General features: G+C 43.9%; 1 protein-coding gene across 2 annotated transcripts in view; it reads left to right on the top strand.

The window, feature by feature from the left end:
* The first annotated feature begins 3764 nt into the window (after positions 1–3764).
* TARS3 (threonyl-tRNA synthetase 3) overlaps positions 3765–24289 on the top strand; it is a 59743-nt gene continuing 39218 nt past the window's right edge. The window contains exons 1-7 of one of the 2 annotated variants that reach the window (XM_047737804.1): positions 3765–4183; positions 5146–5211; positions 5865–6061; positions 12777–12900; positions 17217–17338; positions 19012–19129; positions 23246–23310. In XM_047737804.1, coding sequence (XP_047593760.1) covers positions 3884–4183; positions 5146–5211; positions 5865–6061; positions 12777–12900; positions 17217–17338; positions 19012–19129; positions 23246–23310 — 992 coding nt within the window. In that variant the 5' untranslated portion in view covers positions 3765–3883. The remainder of the gene's footprint in view (positions 4184–5145; positions 5212–5864; positions 6062–12776; positions 12901–17216; positions 17339–19011; positions 19130–23245; positions 23311–24289) is intronic. The other variant, XM_047737805.1, reaches the window with a different exon arrangement.

Below are 24289 nucleotides of genomic sequence, written 5' to 3'. Positions count from 1 at the left end.
GTCCAGGAGCAAACCAGAAGCTGCTTCTCAGAAATAAAGAACGACATGCATTTTTCCCCAGTCCTAAAAGACTACGCTGTGATTCCTTTATAAGTTCTGTCAGAGGTTACGCATACTACTCTTACCTATAATGGACACTTCCAACACCACCAAATCTGTTGAATCGTGGTCCACGGGTAAACGTAACTAGCATAGCAGCTTGACCTATTTAGAACCTTCTGCTCTCGCTCCTTCTCAAAACTACAATCTTTTGAGCTACACAGTAATTGGGTCAGAGTAACATATGTGCTCAAATGAGGTATACATTGTCTCTAAAATCCAAAGGGGCTCCCTAGGCATTGTGTCTCTTAGTGAGACTAGTCAAGATTCAGCAACTTTTCCTTCACCCTAGAAATGACATCTCTAGATGCCTTGACCTACTGGGCCCCCAAGAATTTCGCTGAATGGCAGTTCCTGCAATTTTTAATTTTGGGATTTATTTCCCTCCCTATGTCTTTCACGTGCCTTCTCAAGGTGACTATCATATAGTTGACCCTTGAACAACAGGCTTGAAATGCATGGGTCCACTTACCTACAGACTTTTTTTTTCTTAATAAATACAGTAGAGTACTGAAAGTGTATTTTTCCTTCCTTATGATTTTCTTAATAACATTTTCTTTTTTCTAGCTTACTGATTAGTAAGAATATAGCACATAATACATATAACATACAGTGTATGTGTTAATTGGCTTTATATTATTGGTAAGGCTTCTGGTCGACCTCAAGTCTTTTGTTATTCATAGTTAAGTTTTGGGGGAGTCAAAAGTTATATGCAGATTTTTCACTGCACAGGGCGGTGATGTCCCTAACCCTCATATTGTTTAGGGGTCAACTGTGTTTGCCATTTCATATGATATCCTCACTAAGTAGAATCAGCAGCATATTATTCATGATAGGACATTGGTGTGATGTCTTTGAGATAGAGCAGCCATCAAAGTCCTTGAGGACTATATTATGACGTAAAGCTAGAGAGTCCTAGGTTGAAATGATGAATGTATTGCTTGTCTTGCCAACTGAATGAAAACTGCTTCTGATGGCCTTTAACTAATAGGTATAAAGTAAAAGCATTAGCCAGATCAATAGCTGCATGTAAGGTACCAGAGATTATGCTGATTTACTCCACCAATGAAAGCGTATCTGGAAGAGAAGCTGCTACTAGAGACACCGTTTAATTAAATTAATGACAATCCACTATAATTCTTCATCCATTTGCCTTCCCCAAAGTCCAAATAAGGGAGGCAAATGGAGGTGTGGTGAGAATCACCGTGCTGCATCATTCAGGTCACTGAGGGTGACAGTAATCCCTGCAATTCCTCCAGGACTATGGGATTGCTTTTGGTTTACTACTGAGAAAGTTCTAGTGGTTCCACTTGGTCTTTTCTACCAGACTAGCTTTAAGTCCATGGATTGGGGAACCACTGTGGACAGTCTGCCGGTTGCTGAGTATGTCTATTCAAACCCTGCTTTCTGAAACTGGGGAAATAACCACAGTAACCTGATGAGCTCACCATCAGGTAGATCCTAGCCCAAACCTGGAAACAACCCAAATGTCTAACAACACACAAATGGATAAACAAATTGTGGTGTAGCCATACAATGGAATATTACCAGGAGTGGGTGAGGGGATGAACAACAGACATACCCACAGACATGGATAGATCTCAGAATTATGCTGAATGAAAGGAGCCAAAAAACCCCAGTACATAGTATATGATTCCATTTATAGAAAACTCTAGAAAATGCAAACAAATCTTTAGCAACAGACAGCAGATCGCTGGTTGTCTCAGTATTGGAGGTAGAGGCTGAAGAGAGACAAATTACAAAGGAGGTTGAGAAAACTTTTGAGGGGGGGCCCTTCGCAGGGGGATAGCATTTGATCATACATGAGTCATGGAGGAATGGGAGGAGTGGGAACCAGATGGCAGCAGGTTGAGAAGTGACTGGGAAGAGGGTGCAGACAGTGAGTCTGTGTTACTCTGTCCAGAAACTTACCAGGGAAGGGAAGAAAAAGATAGCATGGTTTCAGTGCCATACATTACAGAACTTCCTGCTGGGAGCTGTCTGTGGTTCCAGTTAGCTTACCCCAATTAGCTGCCCCCCTCAGCCCCTGGAATGCAGATCTGCTCCCAGAGTGGCATTCATTCGCCTCTCCACCTTTCTAATAACTGCCAACCTTTATTTTCCAGAGCAATTGCTCTCTGTGTTAATCTCATCAGTCCAACTAAGTTCTCCCATTTTGGAATTCTGATGGCCTTTATTACCTCTATTTAATCATATGATGCGTTCAATTAAATCTTACCAATGTTGAAAGGCACCATAGTGTTAAGTACATACACACTAGCATCAGATTATCTGAGTTTGGAGCTCAGCTCTGTCGTGCAGTGTTTGTGTGACCTTGGTTAAATCACAGACTCCCTGGGTGCCTGGGTGGCTCAGTTGTTAAGTGTCTGCCCTCAGCTCAGGTCATGATCCCAGAGTCCTGGGATCAGGCCTTCATTAAGAAGCCTTCTTCTCCCTCTCCCATTCTCCCTGCTTGTGCTCCCTCTCTCACTCTGTCTCTGTCAGACAAATAAATAAATAAAACAATAGAAAAAACCCCCCAAATAAATAAATGAATAAAAATTATAAATATACATATGTAAATAAATATATATTACATAATCTATATATTATAAATAAATAAATTTATCTGTCAGATAAATAAATAAAATCTTAAAAAAATCCCAGACACTTAGCCGCTCTGTGATTCAGTTAATCCATCAATTTACTGGACATAATAATAGTATTTTTTGCTATAAGCACTAGAGGAGTTAGTAATTATCAAGAGCTTAAAACAATGTTTGCCAGATTCTAAGCCCCAAGAATGTTAATAAAAATCAATTTGTGTTCCTCTTACAGGAAGGTTCACGCTCACAGTTACGTGGTATACAGGAATGTCGGTGGCGTTTGCCCTAACCTGTAGCGAGGAGCTAGCAATTGCTCGTGAGCTTTAAACTTCCTTAGAGGTCTTCCGTGCCCCCTGGCCCGGCGGCCGCTGCACTTGGTCAGCTTCGGCATGAAAGCCAAAGATGGTGGACTCTCAACAGTTACTTTTCAGAACCTAGTCGCAAGTTGGAAGGATGGTAACGGCCAGAAAAAAAGCCACGCTAGGAAATCTTCCCAAGATTTTGGACAATTTGCGTTTCAACCAACTTATGGTGATATTCATGGCTAGCCCCGAAGGCGCGGTCAGCCTTTTCAGGCCCCACGCCACTCTCCACGTCCTGTCCACTCCGCGTGACCACCGCGCCCTGACCACCCCAAACACTTCACCGCCGCGGTGAGCCCAGCCTCAGCCCCAGCCCTGCACTCACCCCACCCCTCGCCCCGCCTCCTGGCGGCTCCTATAACACTAGCCCTGCAGTGCCCCGCCCCACCTCTGCCCGTCAGGCCGCCTCCCCGCTGCTCCTATAGTCCCCGCCCCGCAGTGAGCCCCGCCCCTCATTTTCCCGTCGCCCCGCCTCCCCCATCGCCCCGCCTCCCCGAGGCTCCTCTAGTCCCTGCCCCGCAGTGTGCCCGGCTCTGCCCCTCTCTATTGCCCCGCCTCTCCTCCTCGCTCCGCCTCCCCGCGGCTTCTATGGGTCCAGTCTGCCGAGAGCCCCGCCCCCCGTAACTCCGCCTCCCCGCGTCTCCTATAGTCCCCGCCCTGCCCCTCTTCTCCTCGTCGCCCCGCCTCTGCGTGACGCCCCGCCTCTCCGCAGTTTTCTGTAGCCGGGCCCCTATCTCCCACTCCTCGCGGTGGCTACTGCCTTCACCCCGGCGACTGCCCGCTGAGCGGCGTCGGTGGCTTGGGGAGCCGGCGGACATGGCGGCCGAGGCCGTGGCTTCACGCCTGGAGCGGCAGGAGGAGGACATCCGCTGGCTATGGGCGGAGGTCCAGCGCCTAAGGGACGAGCAGCTGAACGCGCCCGACCGCGGCCAGGCGGAGGGGCCGTGTCTGACGCGGGAGGTGGCGCAGCTCCGGGCCGAGAACCGCGACCTGCGCCACCACCTCTACCGCCTGCGACTGTGCCTCGCCGAGGAGCTGAGCCAGCAGGCTAAGCTGGAGAGCGCGGCGCCGGCGGCGGCGGCGCAGGAGGCCAGGCGCGCAGCTGCGGGCGCGCAGGTAACGCGGCGGCGGGGTCGCTGCGGGGAACGCGGGCGGGGGCCGCCTAGAGCCCGGGACGGGTGGCACGGCCGGTGCGACGGTGCACGGGTGCCGGTGATCCCCCCGGAAGGACGGGTGCGGCCGCGGCGCGCTGCAGGGCCCGAGCCTCACGGAACGATGCCCTGTGCACCTGCTACAGCCCAGGGAACCAGTGAAGGGCCTGGACACCGTTTGGAGCCCTGTATTTCCAGCAGTTGCCGGACCGGCTTAATGGTGTCATTTCTCAGCTCTTCCAGTAAATTGCCACGCATTTTCTTCGGTAGCAGAAATAGCATTTTCCTTTCTTTGAAAAAGATGCTGGAGTGTTTAAAACTCACTATTTCCTTAGCAGGAAGACCAACGGCTACGTAAATAAACTCATCCATTCCGTCTAATGAATGGCTGGTTCTGAGCTATTTACGACAGGTGGTTTTTGTTTTTGTTTTTGTTCACTTGTTGAGAGCTGTATATTTAGCTTTACTATTTAATAGAGTGTTTTAATATTTTGGTCCATTGAAGGACAAATTATTGTCGGGTGACATAATACATTTTCTGAAGTTCTAAAAGCTTTCTCAGTCTGCGGGATGTTCTTGAGTTCTTTACCAAGGGTACTGCAGTGCAACATCTTCCTAAAATAGTGCATTTAAAGTGCCGCAGCAGCTACACAAGCATTTTCCAGCGACATTGTGTTTGAAGTTTAGGGGGAAAAAACTTTAGAGAGCAAAAGATGTTAAATATATTAAGCAAGAGTGTGTGAAAATGCACAGACAGGAAGGATGGAACCCCAGCAAATGACTTGCCCATCTAGAGTTTTAGGCGGTGGTCAGGGAAGCCCAGCGTCCAACTTGGGACACCAGCTGACTGCTGGCATGTCCCTCTCCTGTTTCGAGTGTGTTCCTTTTTCTCCACATTGGTATTTATAACTTACCTTTATTTCTCAGCCTCCTTCCAGTCAAACCCAAGAAAAGAATGCTAAAATGAAGGAGGAAAGCAGGCCTGAGAGCGAGGTGAGTTGTTGCTACGGAAATAACGTAAAATACTCCATGTCATTTAAATATTCTGATACAGTTAATTGCCTGATTTTTAATTAAAATGTAATTACTAATTAAATTACGACACTTGTAGTATATTCAAAACCTTGCAAACCTTAGCTACCAATGTCTTAACTTCGAGCTGAGTCAGCCACAAAGAACCAAGATGAAGTGCTTCTTCATCTATTTAAGCTGAGATAGCAGAGCTTTTCTTTTGTGTTAAGGAAATTAGCCACCATATAAGTCATGAAAACAAACCAGGTAGGTCTTGAGCATAAACAGTTGACAGGAGCAAAGGAGGAAAACCTGGCCTCAGGGGGATCAGTCTGGTTGAGATCAGACAAACAGGAAAGACAACTGAGAATGAAGTGGGATGGCATATGGGTAGGTGGTGAATTGTGGAACTGTGCATACATGGGCGTTGAACCTACGGTAGAGGGAGATATGGTAGTTAGAAGAGGTAGGCTTTGAGCTGGACCCTGAGACATAAGGAGGTGGAAAGTGAATGGGAGGAGAGTTAAAAAAAGACCTGGGGCGGGCAGAGAATGGGGTGAGCCTTACTGCAGGTTGAAGTGGTAGAAAAAAGTGGGCTGCGTATGTTAACCTTCTTGTATTCTAATGACTTTCAGGTGACAAATCAGCCAGATTTTGTGAAGGAAAGATTGAAGCTGTTTGAAATATTGAAGAAAGACCATCAGCTCCCATTTGCCGTTACTGACAAAAAGGGGAATACAAACAACGTGATCACAGTGAGAGTGGCTGATGGGAAAACAGTGAAAGGGGAATTCTGGAAAACGACACCTTATCAAGTGGCTGCTGAAATTAGGTAAACCATAGTTTGAAGAAGATAGTCATTATTCAGTATTGTGCCACAGCTTGGTGACAGTGTGATCCTCAGGGACCATGAAAATATTTTTTTATTACATAAATAAGTTAAATGTTATTAATTTTTCCCATCTGGCTTTGGAAGAGGGCATTTAAATAAGTAATTGAATACCAGGATAAAATTTCTTCCTCTTTAAAATGTCCATATTTTAAAGTTCTTTTCTTTTTTTTTTAAGATTTTATTTATTTGTTGGAGAGAGAGAGAGTGAGAGCAAGCAGGGGGAGTGACAGGCAGAGCTGGTAGGGGCAGAAGCAGGCTTCCTGCTGAGCAAGGAGCCTGATGTGGGACTCAGTCCCAGGACGCTGGGATCATGACCTGAGCCGAAAGCAGGTGACTGAGTCACCCAGATGTCCCCATATTTTAAGGTTCTAAGAAAAATATATAGTAGAGAAAAATGTATAATCTTGACAGGTCACGTTACATTGACTTGGTTCATCATCAAGATATTTCCATGAGATTTTACTGATCTTTCCTGGACTTGACTCCAAGTCTTCGGACCAAGTTGGGCAGATCCCTGAAGGTTTCCAAGCCTGTTTCCTTTTATCTCTGTGGAATAATAATGCTTTTCCCGTTTACCTAATGGGGTTGTAAAAGTTAAGTAAAATCCTGCATATGAAAAATACTCTGAAAACTAAAGTGCTTCTAGAAACAAAACAACTTATTATAGATTGAAGGTGTATGTGTTAGAGCTATTATCAACCCTGGAATAAGTACTTTGACTTTCCCAGAAATTAGATACATTAGTGAATTTACATTATTTTGACCAATATTAATTCCCAGCATTAAATATAATTCTATGGAAGTATAGCTCAAGACTGCCATGTGAATAAACTTGTACTATTTAAAAAGCAAGTTTTTTCAACAATTGAAATATGTATTATATATTATATATATGTTATATATATACATATATGTATAATATATGTATTGTTATATATATATATATATATATATATATATGTATGTATTTTCCATTCCATCATATCTTGCACTCTAACGGCCTCTCCCAACCTGTGTTCCCATGTTTTCCAGGAGAGATAAATAGGTGTGCTGGGGAAAAATGGGGTTTGAGGCAAAAATAAGTTTATGTTTCTTCATGGCGAGTCAGTTTGCATGTTGGCATATTAGAGACTGAGGAGTTCTGCACGAAAGAAACCTGTTTGAACTTGGGAAACAAAGTTATTTGATTATAGGATGGGTACTTCATTGTGCCCTTAATTATCTGCATTTCCACAGGGTACCAGCTTACAAACCCCACAGTCAAGCTTCATGAGAGAGGGATTGCAGGAGTGTCTAAAAAGTAAAGTTAGCCAAAACCAAAAGATGAGCTGGTATATCAGGCAAACCTGGTAAGAAGAAAGCAGCGATCATGATATTACTATGAGACACCAGAATTCAGGACCGAAATCATCCGATGGGATATGGAGGCTTACTGCAAAAAGAGACAGTGTAATCCACAATGACTATTGTCATGGACCTTTATGAGTTAAATAATGTAGCATCAGATCAGATATGCAAAATTATAGACACTCAGGTGTTGTAGGCTTTAACCCGTCCTTGGACAGGTTCTGGACAGATCACATGGGTAAACATTAGTTAGGTTTTACCACCACTGTGCGGTGAACTTAGTCGCTGCTCACCAGTCTCTGGTCTACAGACAGAGATCTCTTGGCACCTGTGGTCTTGTTTTTGGCTCCTCAGAACCTGAATTATATGTGGAAATACACAGTTCCCCTATTCTGTAGGTGAAATGAAATCCATTAGGAACTCAGTAAACATTAAATGATAGCAAGACAAAACAAAATAAAACTTGAAATTAAAAAAAAACCCTCTTCAAAATAACTCAGGTAAAAGGAAATAAAAAACACAGAATTTTTAGAAAATACTTTCATGAGAATATATATCAGAAATCTGTGGAATAGAGCTGGAGTAGTGATCAGAAGCAGATTTGTAGTGTCGAAGGCTTTTCTAATAAGAAAGAGGAAAAGGAAGCAGACTAAGAATTCAACTCAGGCAGTTAGAAAAAAGAGCGGAGCTCTAAAATGAATTAGAGAGGGGCATCTAGTTGACACAATTCGTTGGGCTCTTGATCTCAGATCAGGTAGTGATCTCAGGGTTGTGAATGGGGTTCAGTGTTGGGCTCCTACTTAAAAAAAAAAAAGAGTAAATTAGAGAAAAGTATTAAATGGAAAACTATCTGAATAAGTAAGGGTTCAGTGAGGTGGCTGGATATAAAATAAATGAGAAATTAATAGCTTTATTAAATTATACTGCCTCTTTCCTTGGGTAGCTGAGAGTTGATTGCATAGATGATTATTCCTGCTCTGGGGGAGTCTGCGCATAACAGGTAATGTGGAAATCATTAAGGAAAAAGAAGGACAAATTCAAATGGCACACAAAACAAAACACGGAAGAAAAAATGGCTATGTGTAAAAATGACACATAAAATGGGAAGTGACAGATGTGAAAAAAAATGTACCCTATAAACCAAATGATTGCTCTCTAAGTGTGTTTCAAATTAATAGGAAAAAGATGAAAGCTTCAACAGAGGAACAGATTATCTTAGAAGTGTAAACGAAAATTATTATGTGTTCTCGATTTGTCTAAGGTTTATGAATAGCAGTTAATATTGATACAGTCTTGGGGAAATGGCACTGCTGGAGGGTAGATAAGTAGGTCCAGTCTCTTTCAAACTTTTAAAGCCGTAAAAACATACAGACCCTAACTCTTGGACCTAGGAATTCTATACATAGCCATTTATCTTAAGGAAATACCCTTGTAGAGGGCTGCCTGGGTGGCTCAGTCCATTTAAGTGTCTACCTTTGGCTCAGGTCATGCTCCCAGGGTCCTGGGTTTGAGCCCTGTGTAGGGCTCCCTGCTCAGTGGGGAGCCTGCTTCTCCCTCTCCTGCTTCCCCCTGCTTGTGTGTGTGCTCCGTCTCTTTCAAATAAATAAGATCTTTAAAAAAAAAGAAGGAAAGAATATATCCCTGTAGAAAAAAGGGGCAAAGGACATTTCATAGTAGTTCATGAAAGAATTGTTCACAGAATGTGGTCCTCAAGCCAATAGCATGAACACTACCTGGGAACTTAGATGAGCAAATTCTTGGGCCCTGCTCCACGCCTCTTGAATTAATTAGTCTCTGTGTTTGTGAGCCCCTCCATGACTTTCTGAAGCAAGTCCAAGTTTGAGAACCATTGAGTTAGGCTAAACTGCTGTTTCAAGAGACCCCCACCCAAAGACCATTGCTTGAAAAGGCAGACATCACATGCTCTCATATGACAGTCCAGAGATGACCAGTCCAGGCTGGTGGACATCTCTGGTCCATGCAGTCATTTATGGACCTGGGTTCCTTCTGTCTTGTTGATCTTCCATCCTCTTCTGGCTTGTCCGGAAGCTGAGTGCATGGACTCAGGGACTCACTTGCAGGCAGGGGGAAGACAGCTGAGGACCAATGATGCTTTGAGGGCCAGACCCCACAGCGACACACTTTGATTTTCTCTTACATCCTGTAGCTCACCTTTGGTCACCTGGCCACCCTAGCAGTCAGAGAGAAAGAGACATGTCGCCCCTGCTCGACGGCCACATATCCAGCTAAAGCATTCTCCCCACGGAAGAGGGAAATCCTGGTTTAGGGGACAGTGTCTGCCACAGTGTGCCCCTGTGGCATCCAGGAATCCATGAGATCCCTTTTTCATCATCCAGCACACTCAGTCCCTCCCCAGGCGAGACAGCTTTAGGTCCCATCAGCTGAAAGCGTGGGATTTCCAAGTGATGTGCAGAGCACCCTGTGAGGCTGGTCCCTTATGCTCTAGCAACAGATAAGCTGGCAGACAGGGCTGCCCACCCCACATGTATGTACAGTGGTGGAATACACAGGAAGCCACCACGATTGAAGTGTATTTGGAGGGAAGAGGAAGGAGCACTGGGGGATCAGGTAGTGTAGAGAAGCCATCAGATCCTGCTGGCAGTGATGGGGAAGGCCCGCAGTGCTTGGGTCAGCCCGTCTGGCCGCCCTCTGTTTTCTGGTCCACAGTCCCCCAGAGGCCCTGCTTTTGCTCTTTGGGAGGTTCCTCGTTGTCCATCATCCTCATCAGCCACATATGAAGTATAGGACAGTGTGCCCCCGAGGCTGTCCCCAGTTCCTGCTGGTGCACACTTGGGGGCTCAGAGCTCCTTTAAAGGATTGCACAGTCACAGGTGTTTGTAAGCTGGGCTTGTCCTTTGGCAGCCCCGATCTTTCCAGCACAGTAGGCTTCTGGGCTGTTTGCTTCTAACTCAGCTCCACGTGAAGTCCTCTTGCTTAAGGCATTCTTCTACACAGAGACTTCTCACCTCCCCTTTTTTTTCCTGGGTTTTGGCTTGGCTCATTCCTCTGTCCCTCAGTTAAATGGCCTGAGGTCCCATGAAACCACAGGCTGTGGGAGGGCAGCACCCTTACTCTGATCCCTGCAGTGGGCCTCGCCCCTATTGTCAGTCTTGACGTGTGGCCTTCGAGAATGTCCCTCCTGCCATTTGGGACGAAAGACTTTCTCCAATCTGGCACAGCCTCACATTTCTGGACTCTTAGTCAGTTTGGATTACAGGCCACAGGCAGAGCCTCTCTTGGCAAAGTCCCGTCCCTTCCATCTCCGCCTGCAAACCAGGTATTTCTCACCTGGGCTGAGCTTGGTGGGGTGGTATTTTGCAAAAGCTGCAGTAGCTGTCCAGCGTTTACCAACATTCTTCCTTTCTATGCCTGCTTCCTTTTGTGCTGCAGGCTTGTGAGCCCCTTAGTTTGCTTTCAGGCTTTACCAAATACGTTCTCAACTATTGAATCAAATATCTATCAATATTTGATACTTACCAAATATCGAATACCAAATGATGCCACGGCAAGGGGCGTTGGCTTTCCACATCTCACTGCCCATTTGCTAAGCCAGTGCCACGTGTTTTGGTGTTCACCTCCGGGTCCTCAGTCTTCTGTATTAGTTAGGATCAGGCGAAGTCACTGTGACAGAGGCCACAAAAAATTCAGTGGCGTAAACAGGATCAAAGCCTTTCTCCAGTAGCAGTCTGGAGGTGCGGGGTGCCACTTTGGCAGGGCAGCACTCCTCTCCATAAGTCATCTGGAAACCTGAATTCCCTCCGTTTGGTTGAATCATCAGTATGTACATTCCGTGTCACGCTGTCTGCATGGGCCTGGGGAACAGTGCGCATGCGCTATGGTGTGCAGAGGGCGGGGAGGGGATGGAGAGGGGCTCTCCGAGGTCTTAAGGCTAAGATGCGGAAGTGCTACAGGCCGCTTCTGCCTGCATCCGTTACTTCCAGACCTAGTCACGTGACCACATCTGGCTGCAAGGAAGACCTCAAACTCCTGCCCAGGAAGGAGGGAAAGGATTTGAAGAACCCTTAGCAGTCTACACAGCCATTAAAAATGAAAATAAAATTCTACTACATTAATAGCAGTAGCAAGCATTTAGTAATAAGTTTTTATTGTGAGTATGGCCTTATTTCATCCTTAGGATAAATGGATGAGGAAGCTCCTCTAAACCCCATTTTACAGATGAGAAAGCTGAGGCTGAGAGTACACTGTTCAGTGTTCAAACCCTGGTTGGTCTGACACCGGAGCAGGTGCTCTTAAACCACAGCTCTGTACCGCTGCTCACCTTACAGAAATGCAAGTTCAAACATCATACTGGAAAGAGGACACGGTCTCATAGTACCTGACATTTTGAGGGGACAGAGAAAAGGTATCCTTACACCTTACCCCAGTTGGAAAATTTGGCAGACTATTCCAGCAGAGGTCATTAAAGCACATCTCCCTGACCCAGCAGTCTTACTTCAGGTATTTTTCCTGAGGAAACGACTGGGCACTAAGATGTGTGTTCAAGAATGTTCACTGCAGTATTATTTATCCCCAAACAAAACAAAGCAAAACCCCCCACAAAGAAATACCCAAAATGCTCAGCCACAGAGGATTCAGTAAGTCTTACTAGTGTGTTTCTCAGGTATGTCTGTTGTCAGGGAAAATGTGTGACTTTACTGAGTTTAAGAAGTACGTTACCAAATAACATATCCAGAATGGTACTATTACTAGGTTTTTATATTGATATATATATTTATCAAAAATTGTGATAGGACATACAACAAAATGTTAACAGCAATTTCTGGGTGCTGGGATTGAGGGTTTTTTTTTCCCCTTCTTCTTTGCTTTTCTGTGCTTTCCCGGTTCTTAATGTGTTGTTTTTGTCAATAATTTTCAAAAAATAAATGTGTGTGGGGGGTGTGTGTGTGTGTGTGTGTGTGCGTGAGAGAGAGAGAGGGAGGGAGAAAAGGATGGGTGGATATAGAAAAAAACTAGAAAGACATATACTAAAATGTTAGGAATAGTTATTTCAGGTTGGTAAATTCAGATGTGATTTTTATTTTGTTCTTTGTGTTTTCTTTTTTCCAAGTATTGTTTTTGTTGTTGTTGTTGCTGTTGTTTTTTTACGGTGGATGTGTACCACTTTTGTATTTAAAATAAATGTTATAAAAAATCTATTCTGTTAGTTTACATTTGTACTTTCTATTCACTTAAGAAAAACACCCTGGAAATTATTCTAATCTTTTGTTTTAACGAATCATTGTAGAATGTGATAAGGTTAACTCCCAAGTGACTTTTCTCTTACTAGTCCAGAACTGGCTGAAAGCACAGTTGTAGCCAAAGTAAATGGTGAACTGTGGGACTTGGACCGTCCATTGGAAGGAGATTCTGTTCTAGAGCTGCTTACATTTGATAATGAGGAAGCTCAAGCTGTAAGTATTTAAAATCCAATCAACAAAACAAACTTTGTATTATAAATGATATTATGCATGAAGACACACATTAAAGTCAAGAATGATGAGTTTTGTAACCTTCTAAGACTTAAAATTTGTTTATTGGTGTTTAGTATGTATTTCGTGAGTTTCTATGGACTGAGTAAGTACAAATATATATCAGCTTTTAAAGAAGCCCCTATTTATCATTTTTTAAAATAATTGTTTCCTTATGCTATAATGCTTTATTTTAAAATCAATGTATATTCCAAATGAAGTTTAATAGATTCTTAAAAATGGGTCTACTTTATAATACAATATGTGTAGGAGAGTTTGAAAACATTACCAAAACTCAGATATCCTTTAAATAGTTATTAATGTACTATTCTGTAAAAGAGATACCAGATTTTCATGTAGGTCTCTGATATGCATCGTTGCCTTGACTTTGTAGTTTTCTCTTCACGCAGCCCATTATCCACCTAAAACCTAACCTATTAGCTTAGGTTACATTAATCTTGAAACTTAGGCTAAATTTCTTGATTTATTAACCCAAACTTATAAGAAGCATATTATTATTACTTTTCCTTTTAAAACATGTGAGGTATAATCAATAGCTAAATAATACAATATTAATAAAATCACATTTAAAAGTGATTCAGAAAGAGCAATTTTTAGAAGAAATACATAGCATATATGTGTTATTTAATTTTTCTTGTGAGTTGTTAACACCTGTCTCTTAACTTGATCTTAGATGTCATCCCTAGTCTTTAAAATTTTATAAATTCCCTCAGTCGGCTGACTAGCATCTAAGGCCTTGGAGGCACGTATAGGCACTATAGGGCTGCGGTGGACAAAGCCTGGAGACTCCTACTTCCAAGAGTTTCAAGAGTTTACATTCAGTGGGAGGAGGTAGTAAACAAGAAAACAAACAACTAAAGGTTTCAGATAGTGTCAGTTTCTGGAGAAGTCAAATGGGGGCTGGAACCAGGAGCCTCCATGACAGCTGGCAGGGCAGTTAGTTTTGATCCTCAACTAAGGGCCCAGATCCCACTTGAAATCCTTACTTAGACCTTCCCACATTGGCTCTTGGTTTATCTGCAGGTGTCCCTCCTGAGACTCTTTGAACTTTTTCAGCCTGCCAGGTACTAGGATGGTAGGGGATGGACGAACTACCAGCTTTAATGTTCTGTGGAGATGTGGGCATCTTTGGGGTTTTCCCTCCTTGTATTCAGTGACCTCATGAAAAAGAAAACATTTGTTATCATGGGAAATCTTTCTAGGGTGCCGAGCCAGCAGGCCCCTCTGCTTGCCGTGCTCAGAACATGGTATCTGACATCAGATTGTAGGGTTTCCATAAATATGTGTGGTTGTTGATGCAAATGATAATAGGTAAACACATTCACCAAATGTTTATTTGCCAAACAATTACTGAGTGACCCTGGCCCCTCGAGTCCCCGGTTACCCTAGCACACAGGTAGGTTTTAATCCGTATTTTACAGATGAAGCTCAGAATGGCACAGTAACTTTTCCAAGATCTTGATGCTTCTTTTAGTAACAAAGATTTTTGTTGTTGTTCTGGGAATTTATTTTCCTGTTACTATGGACATATTAAGATACTGAACATAAAGCAGCTTATGAATATTTAGCACATATCCATGAAAAAGAAACCCTATAGAAAAGCAAATCTTGAGGGGCTCCTGGGTGGCTCAGTGGGTTAAAGCCTCTGCCTTCGTCTCAGGTCATGATCTCAGGGTCCTGTGATCGAGTCCCACATCGGGCTTTCTGCTTGGCAGGGAGCCTGCTTCCCCCCACTCTCTGCCTGCCTCTCTGCCTGCTTATGATCTCTCTCTGTCCAATAAATAAATCTTAAAAAAAAAAAAAAGAAAAGCAAATCTTGAAAACTCAGATCTGAAACAATGAGAAATTAATGATTTTTTAAAAGCATTTTTTGCCTTATGGAAAAATTCAAGACCTTTTATATTGTAAAAAATGATTCTATTTGTAAGACTAGTTAGAGCATAATGTAACATACAGAAGAAACTCTTGCTGCCCTCTAGATAAGTTCATATAGAAAAACGACATGAAGAATATTCACATAAAGCTGATACATACGCACAACAAAAACATAGCTAATGGTATTTCCTTTTGTAAGCATATTGTCCAGTAAAAGAATATATATATATATATAGGTGTTTATTATTCTGCTTTAAACCTTTGGGGGAAGTCCCAGGGAAACCGGTGGTAGTAGTTTCTTCCAGTCCCTCAGGGCTTGAATCGGGCTTCGCTGCCCATTTCAAAGGCCACTTCCCCCTCCCTGCCAATCCTCTGGATCCTCTCAGCAGAAGTGACAATAACCCATGCCCTTCTTTTAAGGTCCTCCATGCCACCATTGCTTTCCTGGCTTCATTCCCACCCTTGATTCCTTCTCAGTCTCCTTTGCTGGCTTTTTCTCCTTCATCTGCCAGCAGAGTGGAGAGTTCCTCCATGCTCAGTCATGGCCCCCTCTGTCTTTAGATTCCCATTCCAAGCTGCCCCGTCTGTTCACGGTCCGCTGTCAGTTCTGTCTGTAGCAGGACACGTCTCAGTCTTGTGTACACTGTTGCCCGTGGGATAGCTCCATCCAGAGAGATCGTACGGGGATCTTCAGCATGGCCACAGTGGAACCCTTGATTGTGGCCCCAGAATGGATTTCTTCCCTGTCTGCCATCTCAGGGTACACCTCCTCGCCACACCTGAGGTTCAACCTGGAGTCTCGGAGGCTGTGTGTGTTCACTGCCTGCTCCCTCCACAACAGTCTCGAATTAATTAGTAGGCCATTACTTTCCTGCCGTGTCTTGAATCTGGCCACTTCTCCCATATCCACTGCCACCCCGTCCCAGAGTCTACGATGGCATTATTCTAGCACAACCCGGGAAAACTGCCCACCTGCTGTCCTGTTCCCCTAAAGTCCCTTCCCGTACTGCTACCAAATGATGTTTCAAAATGTAAATTGAATGATTTCTTCTCTGCTTAAAGCCCTTCACAGCATCTCATTGCATTTAGAGTAAAACTCAGCCTCCCTCCTCCCCAGCCACCTCCCCCACCCCAGCTCCGCCCCAGGCTTGTGTGGTTGCTGGCCCTTTCTTCCCTTCATGTTCATGTTGACAGTTACTCTGCCCTCCCAGCACCATCCGGAGCAAAGGGGCTATGCCCAGGGACTGACACTCTGGGGCTGTTTGCAGATCCTACCCCAGCCTAAGGCTGCGGGTTGGGATTGCACGTAGCCTGCCCGGGCAGCCAGCTACCTCCGTTTCGATCAATTTTATTTGTCAAACAGCTTTCTCATTGTAATGTTTCCTATTTAATAAGGGAAAGGAGGGGCTGCCAGGGAACTCAACTGTCTTGCTTCTTTGGCACCTCTATTTGATGACTTCGGTTAGCTTTAGTTTATCCGTAAGCCATCCATTCCTTGGGCATTCAAAACCAGATTCAAAACCCAACTTTCTGACTTTGTAGACCTGTAGAGCAGCCCATGGACGGTGGTAAAATAATTCATGTGTGGGCTGCCTGGGGCTCTCAGGCAGCCAGCCAGCATTCCCAGGCCACATTTGTCTCCCTCCAGAGCAATCTTGTCAAAATCCGTTCAACCTGTGAAGACTGCCGTGTAGATGCAAGCTACTCTGGTCCCCTGCATTCAGCTTAGAGGCTGTCCCTGGACAGGAAAGGAAGGAAACTGGTGTCTGTCACTCCTTGCTTCCCTCCACACTGGGCTGAACTCCACACTGGGTGGCTACTCTGCTCAGCGTCCCAAGCGGGTGGTGGAGGCTTTCACGACCACTCTGCGAGTGAAGACACCCAGAAGTGGTTTCAGACCTGTGCTTACAGCTGCGACTCAGGACAGCAGTTCACACTAGAACCCAGCTTGTGGCCCTAGTGTAATTGCCAGGAGCTCTCAGAAAGTGTTCTCTTCAACAGGGGCATTAAAGCGTTTCTTTTTCTTTTCTTTTTTTTTTTTAAGATTTTTCTTTACTTATTTGGCAAGAGCACAAGCAGGCAGAGCAGCAGAGGGAGAGGGAGAAGCAAGAGCCCCACTGAGCAGGGAGCCCAATGTGGGGCTCGATCCCAGCACTCTGGGATCGTGACCTGAGCCAAAGGCAGTCGCTTCACTGACTGAGCCACCCAGATGCCCCCATTGAAGTGTTTCTTTTCAGACTGATGTTGCTCTGTGTCTTGGCATTTGTCCCCTTAAAGGGGATCCACTTGCCTCCTTGTGTGATGGGACTGACAGTTTTCCATGCCGTCATTGCAATAGCTACTGGCCTCTGTGTTCCCTGCAGGTGTACTGGCACTCCAGTGCTCACGTCCTTGGGGAGGCCATGGAGCTCTACTATGGAGGCCACCTGTGCTATGGTCCACCCATTGAAAATGGATTTTATTATGACATGTTCATTGGAGACAGGTAACACCACTGCAGAGTCACTTCTGAAGGCATGCGTGTATCATGGTTACATATTAATTTAGTGAATGTGTCTATGTTCTGTAACTTGAGTATAGACTGGGTATGTTGGAAAATTATTTTTTTATGAGTTTGGCATGCGTGTATCATGGTTACATATTAATTTAGTGAATGTGTCTATGTTCTGTAACTTGAGTATAGACTGGGTATGTTGGAAAATTATTTTTTTATGAGTGTAGATTCCAGAGCAGCTTCTCCAACTTTCTTTCTTCTCCCCAGAAGGAAGTGATATACCATTTATCTCACATGAGACCTGCCAGAGCCTGGTACTAACTTAAGAACAGAATCCCAAATGTAATCCCCAGAGAGCGGTCTGTTCAGTTTCCGCTCCATGATAATGAAGGGTGCTACCCACTTTGGCCAGACATCTCGCTCAGATAAGTACCAGGCAGAGTAGACACAGAGGCCTCACCTTCAGTAGGTCTGTGCTTGAAATCACTAGCCACAGGCCCAGCCCCAGCCCACCAGCTGTATCCCCATGGCTCTTAAGGACTAGATGCCAAAGGTGAAACCCTAGGGCCTTCCCATTTCTGTCCCTCCCTCAATCCAGTTCTTCCAGTTCTATCTCCTAAATAGTTCTCCCACCCTCCCCTCTTCCTTCGTACTTCTGCCTCATTTAGACCCATGATGTCTCTTGCTGGATGACTTTGGTACATTTTGTCCTTAACTTTCACCACCGCACTGAGCACCCAGTACTCATTCAACAAGATTTTCGGACCGCCTATCTTGTGCTCTGTGCTTGGTGCTGGTAATGCAGCAGGGAACAGATTAGTCTGTTCCCGTGGAGCTCACAGTCTGGTTAGCTTACACGAGAAACAAACTAACAGCCATCTACTCTCAGGTGGTGATGAGTGGTAGGGAGGAAAAGAAGCTGGGTAGGGGGAGGTGTGTGCCGTGACACGTGGTCAAGAAGGGGGAAAGTGGTGCTGAAGCAGGGACCCAGACGGAGGAAGGGAGCAAGTTCTGAGGCTCGTGGGGGGGGGGGTGGTGTATTTATGGACATTTGGGGGAAGAACATTCTAGGCCTCTGGAACCTCCCTGGTGTGGGCCTATGCCTGGCTTGTTTGAGGAAAGGCAAGGAAGCCGGCGTGGGTGAAGGGGAGTGAGAGTAAACCAGGGAACAGGTGAAGGGGGTCAGCCTCTGGCTCCCAGAGGCCCATTCCCTGCGAGTGCCAGACTGGACACTGCAGCTCACACCCACAGATCTGTCCCCAGCCCTGATTCTGTAGTCACTGAAGGCGGGGATTTGTGGGCACTACTTACTACAGCTTTTTTGAACAAAAGTGTCGATGCATGAAGTACAAGCTAGACCGCATGAAAAACAGGCCTCAAAGGAGCTTGCACTCTAACCCAGGAGGATCCTAACTGGGCTTTTCAAATTGCAGAGAACTGCGGGCAAATCATTTCCTCTGCCGGAGGCCTCCCTCAGGATTCTTCTTTGAGCAATGAGTAGATCTTTCGTGCCTGTGGACGTCTAACTCTCTGAAGGCCTGGTGCAGTAAAACACAGAATTCCTCAGTGCAGACAGTGTGTTGCTAAGTGGCAACAGTCCACAGAAAGGACATCGCAGGACGTCTGAGAAATCTGTGTTGACCCTCCCTTGCTCTTCTTTTTAGGGCGGTGTCCAGCACGGAACTGTCAGCCTTGGAGGATATCTGTAAGACCATCATCAAAGAAAAGCAGCCTTTCGAAAGACTGGAAGTCAACAAGGAAGTGCTCCTCGAAATGTTTAAGGTGATTTCAGGAAACTCTTTAGAATAAGAAAACCTTTTGCCAGGAATATTAAAAATGATTAGTTGACACAGACAGCTTTTTTTTTTTTTTTAACAGATAATTGAGTGTTGCTTGCCACCTTGTTCCAGACAGTTTGGCAGCCTACCGTGAGGTGGTCCCTAGTCACCCAATGTGATATGTCCCTACTGAGTCCCAAACATTTCATTTTATTTTTTTTTTAAGATTTTATTTATTTATTTGACACAGAGAGAGAGCTATCACAAGCAGGCAGACAGGTAAGCAGAGAGAGAGGGGGAAGCAGGCTCCCTGCTGAGCAGAGAGCCCAATGTGGGGCTCGATCCCAGGACCCTGAGATAATGACCTGAGCCAAAGCAGAGGCTTAACCCACTGAGGCACCCAGGCGCCCCTGGAACATTTTAATGCAGATATATGTAGGTGGAGGACCAGCTGAATAATTTTCACGTGTGTGTTTATAAATGAGATCAATTTTGGGTGTTATTAATATTCTGACTGCTAAATTCAATGCCACTTCTGCTTTCTCTTTATATTATTTTGACCAACGTATGTAAATATATTCCTCATCTAATTTAATTTTTATTTATTTATTTTTGAGAGAGAGAGAGAGAGGGTGTGTGCACACATGTGAGCAGGGGTGGGGGATGGGGTTGGAGAGAGGCAGAGGCACAGGGAGAGAATCTTCAGCAGGCTCGGCACCCAGCCCAGACTGGAGCCTGACAGGGGACTCAGTCTCACAGCCCCGAGATCATGACCGTAGCTGAAATCGAGAGCCGGATGCTTAACCAACTGAGCCATCCAGGCGCCCCCTGGTTTTATTTTTGAAATCATATCAGAGAAAGCACGTGATTTGAATATGTAAGACTATTAGTTCTGTGGGCTGGAATTAAGATATAGGTTTGGGCTAGGTAAAGTTGCAGCTTCTTGTGTGTGTGTGTGTGTGTGTGCGTGTGTCAAAATGTGCACACTAGAAAAATTTATTACATTAACCATTTTTAAGTACATTCATATTGTGCAACCATGACCACCATCCATCTACAGAGCTTTTTTCTCTTTTCCACCTGGAACCCCACGCCTAATAAACACGAACTCCCCTTTTTCTGCTTCTATAGATTTGACTACCCTAAGAATGTATAAGTGGAATCATATAATATTTGTCCTTTTGTGACCTCCTTCTTTCACTAGCGTTATGTCCTCAAGGTTCGTCCATGTTGTAGCCTAGGTCAGAATTTCCTTCCTTTTGAAGGCTGAATAATACTCCGTCGTATGTATCGACAGCATTTTTTGTTCATTCATTCATCTGTTGGTGGACACTTGGGTTGTTTCCACCTTTTGACTATTGTGAAAAGTGTCTCTGTGAACATGGCTGTGCAAATATCTGTTTTAGCCCATACTTTCAGTTCTTTGGGGTCTATACCCAGAAGCTGCTGGATCATACGGAAATTCTCTGCCAACTGCCAGAATGTCCGCCACAGGAGCTGCATCATTTTACATTCCCATCAGTGGTGCCCAAGTGTTCCAATTTCTCCACATCCTCGCTGTTTTGTTGGTAGTAGCCATCCTAATGGGTGTGAGGTGGTATCTCATTGTGCTGTTGATTTGCGTTTCTTGGATGAGGAGTCATGTTAAGCATATTTTCATAGACCTGTTGGCCAGTTGTGTGTCTTATTTGGGGAAATGTCCACTCCAGTCCTTTGCCCACTTTATAATTGGGTTGTTTGTTTTTTGTTGTTGAATTATAGGAGTTCTTTATATATTCTGGATATTAATCCTGTATCAAATACATGATTTGTAATTATTTTCTCCTATTCTGTGGGTTGCCTTTTTGCAGCTACTCTTAAGGACTAAACTTAAATGTCTGTGAAGAAAAGTGATTTGATTTAAACATACAAGTATGAAACATACTCATGTTTCATAAAAGTTAAATCATACAAATCTATTTTTTTCTCTCAACAGTTATCCCCTTTAAATAGTCATTTAATAAAAAGTACCTGGCACAAAGGTCGTAGTGATGAAAGCAGGAAAGAAAGGAAAAGTGTCTGCTGAGTTTTTAATGTAATGATAGGATCATTTTCTATAAACTTTGTTTTCGTTTTATGCAATAGAACAGCCGTGTCCTCAGAGTTTTATTTATTTTATGTTGTTAAAATTGGAATCTTCTAACCTGAATGCGAGACCTAAAACCATAAAAATCCTGGAGAGCGCAGGCAGTATTCTTTTTTTTTTTTTTAAAGATTTTATTTATTTATTTGTCATAGAGAGAGAAGCGAGAGTGAGCACAGGCAGACAGAGTGGCAGGCAGAGGCAGAGGGAGAAGCAGGCTCGCTGCCAAGCAAGGAGCCCGATGTGGGACTCGATCCCAGGACGCTGGGATCATGACCTGAGCCGAAGGCAGCTGCTTAACCAACTGAGCCACCCAGGCGTCCCGGCAGTATTCTTTTTGACAGAGGCTGTAACAGCTTCTTTCTACCTATCTCTCCTGAGGTAAGGGATATAAGAGCAAAAATAAACTATTGAGACTACATCAAAATAAAAAGCTCCGTATGACAATGGAAACAATCAACAAAATAAAAGGCAGCCTATTGAATGGGAGAAGATATTTGCAAATAACATATCTGATAGAAAGTTAATATACAAAATATATAAAGAACTTATCAAACAGCACCCCAAAAAAGAGTAATCTGATTAAAAATGGGCAAAAGACATGGATAGACATTTTTCCAAAGAAGACATCCAGATGGCCAATAGACACATGAAAAGATGCTCATCATAACTCATCACCAGGGAAATACAAATCAAAACTCCAATGAGGTATCACCTCACACCTATCAGAATAGCTAAAATCAACAACACAAGAAATAGAAAGTGTTGGCAAGGATGAAAGGGGATCCCTGTTGTCCTGTTGGTGGGAATGCAAACTGACGCAGCCACTCTGGGAAGCAGTATGTGGGTTCCTCAGAAAATTAAAACTAGAACTACCTTAGGATCCAGCAATCACACTACTACGTGTTTACCCAAAGAACACAAAAATACTAATTCAGAGGGATACATACATCCCAGTGTTTAAAGCACCACTATTTACAATAGCCAAAATATGGAAACAACCCAAGTATCCATCAGCTGATGAACAGATAAAGAAGATGTGGTTTATAAATCTACAATGGAGTATTATTCACCCATAAAAAGAATGGAATGTTTCCTAGGAAGACATGGATTGGCTAAATAAGTCAGAGAAAGACAAATGAATGATTTCACTCATATGTGGAATTTAAGAAACTAAACAAATGAGCAAAGGGAAAATAAAAGAGAGAGAGAGAGAGAGAGGTAACCCAAGAAACACTCTTAACTACAGAGAACAAATTGATGGTTACCAGAGGGGAGGTGGGTGGGGGGATGGGTGAAATAGGTGATGGGGGTTAAGCGGGGGGGCACCTGTGATGAACACCAGGTGATGTATGGAAGTGATGAGTCACTATATTGTACACCTGAAACTACTAACTGAAATTTAAATAAAAACTTAAAAGAAATACATTTTGGAAATGAGATGAAAAAAATCAGAATCTTCTAGAACAGTGCTGTTCAATAAAAATATAATGTGATAATGATATACTATATATGTTGGCTAATTGAATTTAAGTAAAAAATTTTTAAAAATGAAAATGTAATGTGATCTACAAATCTGAGCCACATATGTAATCTTAAATTTTCTGGTAGCCACATTCTAACAGCAAAAGAATGGTGGGATTAATTTTTATAACATTTTTAACCCACTATATCAAAAATATCACTTCAGTCTGTGACCGACATCAAAGTACTTAATAAGTTATTTTACATCCTGTCTTTCACGGTAAGAAATCCCTTGTGTTTCGCGCTTAAGCTCATCTCATTTCAGACTGGTTCCGTTGCGAGTGCCCTGTAGCCACTCGGGCTCGTGGCTCCTGGTTTGGACACTACTGCTCTCAGCTGTGAGCTCATGGTATTTCCTGGGTCTCAGCAGCTAGAACACAGTAGACAGCCATTCAGTGTCTGTTGAAGAAAGTAAGTTTTTCTTCCCACTTAAATATTTTACATAATAATATGCAAATATGTTTTTCTTTGTAGTACAATCAATTTAAGTGCCGCATCCTAAATGAGAAAGTGAACACGCCAACTACGACAGTTTATAGGTAAAGTGTGGGTCAATTTTAAGCATTGCTCGTGGTAAGCTTGAAGGTGTGAGAAGTTAGAAGCAGTTGGTCTTCGGGTGGATGGTGTATTTGTAAATTCTCGTGGTTGATGTACTACTTGGGTTTGGGACTCCAAAATGTTATCTGCAAAGGGAAATTACTCCCTCTTCGTTTGTATTTATCAGGCTGTTGCTAAACCCTGAATTTTTGTTTCCTGGACGTTAGAGGTGATCGCACCTTTCCCCCCATGGGTGAGACTGTGTTTGCCCAGTGCCTTACATTTTAGTGGGGGCTGTTAAGGAAGGGAATTTTGTTTTGTCCTCCCATATTTTTATTAATGTGGCAGTGAGAGTTGTTGAGGCCATCTTTATTCCACAGTGATTTTTCTGCCTCTCACCACACTCCCCGTTTTCTGGAGTCCAAGAGCATTAACTTTCCTGCATTAGCCGGATGTTCGTGATGAAACATAATGAAAGACAATGTGTTTCCGGGAACCAAAGGCAAATCAAATAGTAGGAAGAGGCGAGTGAAGTCAGTACCACATGACTTAGTTCTGTTCCTTTAACCTCTGAGCCCCTTTTTTATTCATGCATTTTTTAAAAGCTCCCTGTCAGGTAATTGCTGTCCTCCATGTCTGTGTGCTCTGGCCGGCTGGCTGCTTCTGTGACCTTCATGGTCCCATCTTAGAAGATCTGATATCATTATCATATGGTTTCACTTATTTGTGGAGCACAACAAATAGCATGGAGGACATGGGGAGTTAGGGGAAGGGAGTTGGGGGAAATTGGAAGGGGAGGTGAACAATGAGAGACTATGGACTCTGAAAAACAATCTGAAGGGTTTGAAGAGGTGGGGGGGTGCGAGGTTGGGGGGACCAGGTGGTGGGTATTAGAGAGGGCGCGGATTGCATGGAGCACTGGGTGTGGTACAAAAACAATGATACTATTATGCTGAAAATAAATAAAAAAAATGATTAAAA

The sequence above is a fragment of the Lutra lutra genome, chromosome 7 (genome assembly GCF_902655055.1).
Source record: "Lutra lutra chromosome 7, mLutLut1.2, whole genome shotgun sequence".
NCBI lineage: Eukaryota > Metazoa > Chordata > Mammalia > Carnivora > Mustelidae > Lutra > Lutra lutra.
Note: the sequence above shows the minus strand (reverse complement) of the source record. Positions and strands in the feature narration are given on the sequence as shown.